We start from the raw sequence: 9,647 nt of genomic DNA, 5'->3' as shown, positions 1-9,647 counted from the left end.
GAGAACTGAAACAAGCTTGACGACATGCTCTAAGTATTGGTGAGCACTGGTGAAAGATTCTGACCCCAAATCTGACATCCAGTTCCCATGTATTTTCCAAACCAGCCTGCCTTACATGCAGAAGTGACAGAAGAAGGGGGTAGGCACAAGAGACATTACCTGGAACAGTACTAGCTGCACCAGTGCAATTATTCTCTTCTGCAAATCCCAGCATGACCCCAACACCCTGCAAACATACAGATGTGAAATTTGAAGTGTTCATCAACTGCAGCAGTGCAAATCCCACATTACACTGACACAGTTTGCTTATGTTAAGATATGGGTATAGTAGAACTAGGTCGGAAACTGTTTACACAGATAAATGGGTATATAAAAATACTAAACAACACATTGAGAGCAATTTACTTGGACAAAATATAACAAAAAGGACAGGAATTTGTCTGGGATGGCCTGTTAACAGCCTTATAGCTCAAATCAATGTATCCAGATGGGTTTTCAAAAAAACTTGAGCACAAGAAATTAAATACTGTTCCTCCATCCTCTGTTCCTTGGAAATCTCATTGAAGATAGATCTATTCATATTTTACTTTACAGACTAAGATGACTGAATTACAAGTTTACAGGATTATGAATATGCATTATTTTTTATTTACTCAAGTCTGTGACAGTTCTCTAATTGGCCTGTTAGAAATAAATGAAAAAATATTATTAGGGTTTCTGCAGAACTTTAAAGGAGAAAAGAAATGGATGAGAACATGAGAGCAAAGCACATACACATTTTTATCACCTGTGTAGACAGTTGAAAAAGTAGAAGCTTAGAAAGGATACATGTGATCTAGAGACAAAATTCAGAGTGGAATAAATAAGAAGGATACCACAATTCAAGTTCAGTGACACGTTAAAAACAAGAAGGCACTTGACAACCAGGAGACAATCTGCGTTCCGAAGAAGTGTCTGTACTCTGTAGGAAAAAAATGAAAAATAGTTAAGTGCTGTGTACAAAATTAAAATATATGGTAAATACATAAAGGAGTAATGCAGGGTTTTGAAAAGCAAGATTCAGAAAGGTAGTCCACTCCCAACACGCTGACCCAGGAACATTAGATGCGTTCTCATTTCTAACCAGAACCTAGACTACGTACTCCTTCCACAGCAACTCAAGGGCTGCAACAGCAGCCCATTTTGCTTGTAAGACAACAGAATATAGGAAATGGATTCAAACCAATCCCCAGAAAAAATATACAAAAGTAAAATATTTCTGTCTGTTGAAAAAAAAACACAAAACACAACACACATCCTAAGCTTGATTTTTTTTTTTTAAGGCCTTAAGAGTAATTTCAGTTTCATCTATAACGCTGAGACTTACCTTTTGCTGCTCTGAGATGCACGTTTAATCATTACACAGCATTATTTTCATATATTGAGGCTGACATCATGGGTAGTCAAAGAATATGTTTAATAAAAAATAATTAAACTTCCATTTGCTCTATAGAACATCATAGAAAGTAATTCAATAAATTACAAATGACTTTTTAAGACGCTTGTTCAACTACAGAAAGCAAATTCAGACTACACAGAACACAACTGGCAAATATTGCAAATGTCCAAAAGAAAAACTGGACTAAGACTTGGATCATGAAGCCTGAAACAAGGGATAGAAATACAAGGCAATAACAGCTAAGGTTCTTTTAGTAACTACCAACACACACTTTATCATCACCTTGGATATCCTTTTAATTTTAACTTCAGTATTAGTGTAATTCTACTGAGGTTTCCTTATAACCCTTAACTTTATACAACCGTATTTGCATATAGTCTAGCTGATAGTGGGACATTTTTCCCCTTCTGGTTCAAACTGATTAAAAATAAACCCAATACATTATGTTCAAGTCTGTACCAGCCTTCATTACTTGAAACTGTAATTGCCTTATTACATAGAAAGAATCACTAGAATGGTAACCAAACTCACTTGAGCATAATTAGGAAAATACTTTATTTCATAAATCTGATATAAATTAGGTTTTAGCCACAAGATTTAGGATTTCTTTTGTGGGGTAAGGGTGGGAAGTGATGGTATTGTTGACATAATCCATCAGCAAACTAAGTTAATAACTGTTTGTAGAACTTTGGCTATTTCATAGATGCATCCTAGTTAAATAAAAGTGCTATATTACAAAGGGCAAAATATTAAATATGCAATACTTTTTTCTTGTCTTTCCTTTTTTTTTTTTTTTTTTTTTTTCCATGATGAAGAATTGCTACCCCCTTCTCTTGGCAGTTTTTAATTTTCACTATTGCTAAGACACTGCATGAAGGGCCAAAAATCAGAATACTATTTGGGAAAATATGTAACCAGCACAATCCAAATGGTACTTGTATAGCTGTGTAATTACATGTAATACTGCTTCTAATCATGGGGTTATTTTGCACATAGAAACTTATATTTCATTGGTAAAGTTCTCGGTAAAAAAAAAAAAAACAACACAGTTGTTTTACTGTACAAGCAAGCAACAGAACTATATCAAAATATACAGTTTTTGTTTTTATTTTTAAATTTATCCCTTTGTAAAGCTTTTTCAATGACTTCTACTAGTACCTGTATCTATTTTCTCTTAACACTTGCCTTTTCTTGGACTGCAAATGATGGAACTAAGGTCAATTGAAATCTCAGTCAGTTCAGATCTTCTGTAAATGTGAATCTGGGCCTCTACTGTGTCAGAGTAATAGCAGCTTAAGAAGGAGGAGGGATCAGATCACACATCAAATATTTAGACAGATTTTATATAGTAAAGGGTTCTAAGGTTTTGGACTTCAACAGATGCTTTATGCCCTGTTACTGTTGTTTCTAGGAATAATTTATCTTCCTTACTATTCAAAGTGCTTTTTCTTTAGTGGGTAACTCAGCATAACATATGAAGTGATATCCCAATAATGATTTGGGGTAATATTTAATATTTAGTCAGATTTAAATCTGCAGAGAAGTTTAAACTCAAAAGGAGTTCAAAACTATCTATACTTTATTTACCATTATTAACTGGTAACTCCAGGAGGTTTTATGACATAAAACACAAATAGAAATCTACACAAACAAAGCAAACAAACAATTTTTACATGAAGTATGCAGTGTTGAAAGGTCTTTTCAGTGGCACTTTATGACAGTTTGCCTCTTCTGAGTCTTGGGGAAACTACTCCTCATTTGGGGACTTTTAATTCTGCGGAGGGAGCCCAAAACTTTGCAAGGTGTAAACTAAATAGATCTATATGGTGCCAAGTAGCATGAGATAAGACAGTTTTTGTTGTTATTTCCCCCTTACTGCTGTCACAGAACAGTTGTAATGATGGGGGAAAAAAAAACACCAACAGTCATAGCTCAGCTCAGATTTTAACATGATATACAGGATGTCTTTAGAAAACAAAACAAAACCTGAAAACAAGTAATAGAAACCAATGTAAACTTCCTAAACTAACTCAGCTGAGGTAACAGGTAGCCAGTTTAATTGGCTGATTGGGAAAAATTTATCTTTTTAAACACACTTGTACCTGAATTGGAAACAGCAGTGCATCACAACACTAGAGCATTTTCATGTAATTAAAGCAATGGATGGTGATGTAGATTCTACAGCTTTCATGACATTCATTAGCTGCCCAAATTATTGCTGAGTTTTGATCTGTAAATTATAAGTGTCAAGGAGGCTGTAAAACTATATTCAAATTAAATCAATAATATGCATAAAGTATTCTGTGTTCACTGCAAATATATTAAATATACAGCTCTTACTTGAGCATTATTTTCATAAAATTAACCCCCCAACAAAATTATAATGCCTTTTGTTGTAATTTTACACCATTGTGTATTTGATAGTACGTACAAGTTCAGAAACTTATGAACTTCAAGAAATATTACATGCAAAACGTCTCTGAAAGCAGTTTGCACTTCTAAACAAATACTGAAATGTTCGGTCAGTAAATCATTGATGCACTCAACACTGGGTTATTTACAATGAAATAATTAAAGAATAAATTCAAAATCAGTTCATAATTTAAGTGCAGAGTCTGGGGTCAGTCTTCATCACTAGAATCTGAATCCTCAGATGAAGATGATGTACTATCAGATCCAGATGAAGCATCTGCTTTCTCTGAACCCTCATCTGTGCTGTTTTCGTTGTGAGAGCTTGGCTCTGTTCCCCCTTTGTCTTCCTGATCTCTAACCCTAGAATTTTCCTCCTTTTCTTCTGTGGGCTTGGCTGAGCCCGTGTCATTACTTTCACTGTCCTGTACATCAAAAATATTAGACTGAGACAAAGCTGGGTTATGAAGATTAAGGCCTGGAGTGAGAAGCATCCCTGGATAAAATATGTTGGACAAAAGTAATGGGTTAAGAGAGAGAGGATTGGCAGCTGCAGCAGCAGAGGATGTCGAAGGAGAGCTCAAAACAGAGTTTTCACCACCAGTATCTGTATTTTGGTCTTCTGTCCTTTCTTTCTTTATATCCGCCTCTTTTGAATCGTTTCCCTTTTTATCCTCTGAAATAGACTCCGTAGACTTGGTTAGAAGTCCTCTCATGCCCAGCAGGTTTGGTAATCCAGCCATCCCTGACAGCAGCATGGGGAACATGGCGGCCATGTTCTTGGCGTCTCCTCCAGCAGTTAGGCCAGCCGGCATTCCCATTAGGCCCGCCGTTACTTGCAGCGACTGCAGGTTTTGCAGGTTTTGTTGTAAGGCCTGGAGACTAGGCAGATCCACTCCCGGCAGCAATCCGTTAGCTAGCAGAGGGTTAACCGACACGCTCGCAGCAGTGGCAGCGGCTGCAGCTGCTGTTGCCTTAGCAATCTCACTTTTCGGGCGCCTTCCCCTCCGGCTTACTTCTTCCCGCACAACAGGCCCAGTGAGAATACGGTCAAACATAACTTCTGGGAGAAATCCCTGCAAGAAACATTGTGTATCATCAGTGTTTTGATAGCATAAAGATCCAGAAGTAAAACCCCACAAGCATACAGTAATGGTGGCAAAGATGATTCCAGTACGCTGGCACAGCAGCTCCATCTCTAGACCACTCACTGGAATTTATGGTGGCTTTGTGCTATCACATCTCAAACATCCGAAGTGCCATTTCTACAGCCAGGTCTAAGCAGGTGTCTTCTCAGACCCATTGCTAACTCATCTTCAGACGTTCGCACATCAACCCGAATACAGCTAATTAGAGGAGCACTCATTTCAAGACCTAAAACATAGCACTGCTTTGCAATATTATCACATTCTAATCACTTAGTTTGATACCACTTAATTAAAAAAAAAAAAAACAGTTAAGGTTAAATATAGACGTGTGACTGCACACAGACCAATCTCCAAGTCCTTTTTATTATTGCCTGTATCTATTTAATGTCTTTATATTTCATCTTATCCATAAACTTAAGAATAAAGACTCACTTTCAATTCTATTAAAATGGGATTCAGACCACTTCTTTTTAAGGCTTGCATACTATTTACTTCACCTCTGCAAGCCCTCATTTATGAGATGAAGTCACAGCATTATAGCACCTTCAACCAAATCTCTAATTTGGGGTTGCCAGTTACTGTCCCTTCTCTTCCGCCTACTCACAGCTGTGCCAGCAAACCACTTTAAGGAACCAAGCTGGCTGAAAAAAAAGCTAATACTGACTCATACTCCACATTTAATATAATTTAATACCAGAAATGAAACCTTGCCTTCCCCCCTACGTCACAGATACCTCGTTTTGCCAATACTCACAGACTGTTTTACAACATCTCCCCATTCAGGAGCCACTCCATACTCTGGATTTTCTTTCAAGAACCTGCACAAATCCTTCAGAGGGGGAGCAAATGCACCCCCCACCTGAGAAACAGAACAGAGAAGTTAGTGAATATTTCTCTTCTGATAAGAAAAAAAGGCAACAACCATAACTGACACTGTTTCATTTTTGTCTTTCATAGAACAACACACATATAGTCTTACAATTATCAGTAAGTATAGCATAGCGTTTAATTGATTTCTGTCGGTATATGTGAGACACTCCTGATTTGTTCTCAACCTAAGCCCTAACTCCTCCATTACACTCACATGCCACAACTTCAGTATCTAACATTCATTCTACGCTAAACATCAGGAAATTATTTAGACATGTAACAAAGCAAAGAGCAACACTATGAATAGAAAATAGTGAACAAGTAATAGCAAGTTTGTAGTTATAATCTCATTTGTTCACCTTTTCATCTATTCACTAGATCACTCTTATCTCAGTCTGCTTCTAAAATACTTCCATTGGGAGGCTCTGTTTCTCTTGTGAAGTTCATGTATTTTTTCCATGCAAAGAAGGTAATTTTTGAGTTACGACTGCTAGACAGCATGTCTTAATAAAATCATATAAGCAAGGAAGCAAGCTTTCAAATTAACCAGAAGTATTACTCAGATCTATATTATTTTGTGATTCTATTCTGTGATCCAGAAAGAAAGAAGAAATGGCTGAAAGAGAGGGGAAAGACTTGCAGTATCTATTCAGCTTTGTCTATAAACTGCAGCTTAAATTCACATTTCCTAGGCTACTTATGGTCCTCCCACCCCATGTTACTAAATATGTAATTCAGAAAAGAAAATGAGAGAATATTTTGGAGAGTTCAGTGATGCAGGTAAGTCAGGGGCAGGTTATAACTGGGGAAACTGAGTAATAAGGTAACAGAGGAAGACCGCCTCAACTTGGGTGCGGAAAAGAAAAAAGCCATCATGAAAACATAGGCTCTTACAGCAAGCAAAGACCAAATCCCTCATTTGTCAGTAATCAACTTTGAAGATTCCTCAGGGCACAGCTTACTATAGAGAAGTGTTTTTCAAGAGACTAGCAACCATAGAGGTTCCTCTTCAGAGCAGCTATCCCAATGCATGGAAAGGATTAAAGACCCAAGTTCTGCCTCACTTTCCTCTACAAACACACAAAGCTTCTGACCTTAATGGCAGCATTAAAATAATAACAACAATAAAAAAACTGCTTTCCTTGCAACTACTCTCTAACAGAAACTGGCAGCAACACAGAGAAAATGCTCTAGAAGGTGATGCAATCAACACCTCGAAGACTCTCCCTGGATTGCTGCTTTAATACTACACTGACACTCAGAGACACCATCCCAAGAATCTAAATTCATTCCATAAATAACAGGAATGTTCTATATGCTTTTCTTGAGTATGGCCCTTTTGCCTTCCCCAAAGCACATTCAAGTGCATTACATCTTTTGAACTTTGACCATATATTCATATATCTGAAAACTTGTATTCAGCATCTGGCTTCCCATCTTCCACTGTTCAAATTTTAGACCAAAAAACCCAACAACCACTACTTTTGACCCCCTGATCAAAACCTAGCAATTTTATGTACAATGCATATATGCTGGTGACCCATAAAGGTTGAATGGCAGAGATAACAACAAAAATAAAGAAAAAATGCAAAATGATCCAGTACACAGGATTTAAGCAATACCAATGGGCAAGATGCTATGAGAGATGCACTACCAATCTATTTTTAATCTTTTTGAAACGCAATCATGTAAAAATGATATGGCATGCCCAGAATTTAGAATTTCTGAGAATGCTGTTATTTGATTAGAACATACAAAGAATTACACTAAAAAAAGTCAAATTTAAAAACAGGCCCTTTTTAAAAGCATTGTCTTTGCTGCTAGTCTTCAAGTAGATTAAAATTATACAGAGACTAAAAACTTTCCCTGAAAAAGTTTCTGTAACAAGTCCGACAGTTAAACTGAAATAGTGAGGTACAAAGAGTCATTTTTACAACAGAACAAAAGATTTCAGTGGCCATGCTTCTGTGTTAGTCAGTGGCACAAATACTACAATATATTGAGTGTTCAATTCACTCTCAACCACAAGGTAAGTTCCTAGCAGTATCTTGTATGTTTTCATAGTCATAAAATGCTTACTAGAAGATTGTGATCTATGTTCTTGTTCTGCGCCAAACCCCTATCAGAAAACCTTTAATTTGTACACGAAGTTACACCTGATAAAATACTAGACTTCATTTCAGATAACTTTTAATTTGGGGAGCATATAAATGAGAAGAGCAATATGAATACCTTTCTTGCATTTCTTCTATTTATGAGCTGAACACGTTCTTCACCAGTCAAACTATTAACATCCAGTTTATTAGGGTTTCGACAACGATGTCTTTTTTGTTTGGGCCTCCCATCATGCAGCTGCGTCCTCTATTATAAAGAAATTACAAAGCCAATTATGTTTCTGATATAACTGTTTCAAAAAGTGGTAAAAATTACTTTCAGAAACATGTTAACATCAGTATTCATTTACAAATCACAACTATGTAATGAGAAGACCAAGAAACAGCTTCTATCCATTGTTTGTTTTAATATTTTTTTCAGTTTTCATCAGTGTGTTAACTAGCACAGATGCTGTTTCTTTTTGTATTATAACATCTTTCTGAAGAAATAAGGCTGTTATTCAAGATGTCATAAATAAGGCTTCTGGCATTCTGTTCAACATTAACAAATCTGAATTCAGAAGTAACTTGAGAAAAATCACGCCTACATAAAGATCACTACCATACCCTGTAACGCAGATAGGGGATACATCCCACAGTAAAGTCTAACCCCTCTTGCACATCACTAACTATGCTGCTACATGTTTTCAGCTCCCATAATTTCTCATATTACCATGATACCATTTAGCTAATTAGGTTTCTTATCTTAGATAATTTTGTAAATCCTATGTACAACTATACAAATATCAAATCTCTTTGTTTAGTATTACTTTTCTTAGCAATTACATTTGGAAGGAAGGGAAATAAATGAAAGGCTTGTAGAGCTCAAATGTGTAAGAAAAACCAGACATTTTCCTTCCTAAACAACAAAAAAGAACAAAGAAAGAAAGAGTAATTCCATGAAACATGCAGTACCAATTGAAATGTATTTTATGAGAAATGTTTTGCTGTTTCACTGAAGTAGAGCTGAAAGGAATACTCACAGGAATACAAGCTCCTAAATCTTCAACATAGCCGGGATGTTCTTTCAGCCACCTTTCTAAATCTTTCCTTTTGGGGGCATCATCACCTGCAAGCCTTGTTCCATCTTTTAGGTTAATTACAGGAACTGGACTCTCTGCATCAAGCATGCCTTGTGACTGCGTGTAGGTGAGCGCTGGGTTTATTCCTGCAGCAACTTGGCAGGAGTTAATACCTGGATTAACCTGGAGAAATTCGAAACATTCGACTAAGTTCTCCATAGAAGGCAAACCATCACAATTATTTCATGTATGATACAATGAAGGCCACAGTCCTGCAGATCATTACGCACAAACTCAAGGACTCGGGGAGACTAATTAGGTGCATAAAGATAAGCTCCCTTTAAATCCCTGTAAGATCAGGTCCCGTAACACATGAACGTGTGTAACATCAGAAGGTGTTGCTAAGACAAATATCAAGTTTTTTAATAATACATTGTTAATCAAAACAGCTTATCAAAACTAGATTTTTTTTTTTTAATTGTAATGTTTCTAATATTTTAGTAAAACTCCACCAGTTCTTATTGGTGTAGTTATACGCATCCAGTGAATAGTTTCAGAAAAAAACAGCCGTGTAATAAATTTTTCACTGAATGTTGACAACCAGTTA

At 36.5% G+C, this 9,647-nt stretch overlaps 1 protein-coding gene across 11 annotated transcripts in view; it reads right to left on the bottom strand.

The window, feature by feature from the left end:
• Positions 1-1,437: 1,437 nt before the first annotated feature.
• The window catches only part of CHD9 (chromodomain helicase DNA binding protein 9), an 85,658-nt gene continuing 77,448 nt past the window's right edge, over positions 1,438-9,647 (bottom strand). For all 11 annotated transcript variants that reach the window (XM_032195926.1, XM_032195928.1, XM_032195929.1 and 8 more), the window contains 4 exons: positions 9,002-9,223; positions 8,098-8,226; positions 5,750-5,854; positions 1,438-4,923 (listed from right to left, as the gene is read on the bottom strand). In XM_032195926.1, coding sequence (XP_032051817.1) covers positions 4,060-4,923; positions 5,750-5,854; positions 8,098-8,226; positions 9,002-9,223 — 1,320 coding nt within the window. In that variant the 3' untranslated portion in view covers positions 1,438-4,059. The remainder of the gene's footprint in view (positions 4,924-5,749; positions 5,855-8,097; positions 8,227-9,001; positions 9,224-9,647) is intronic.

This window comes from Aythya fuligula, chromosome 12 (genome assembly GCF_009819795.1).
Source record: "Aythya fuligula isolate bAytFul2 chromosome 12, bAytFul2.pri, whole genome shotgun sequence".
NCBI classification, from domain to species: Eukaryota; Metazoa; Chordata; class Aves; order Anseriformes; family Anatidae; genus Aythya; species Aythya fuligula.
Note: the sequence above shows the minus strand (reverse complement) of the source record. Positions and strands in the feature narration are given on the sequence as shown.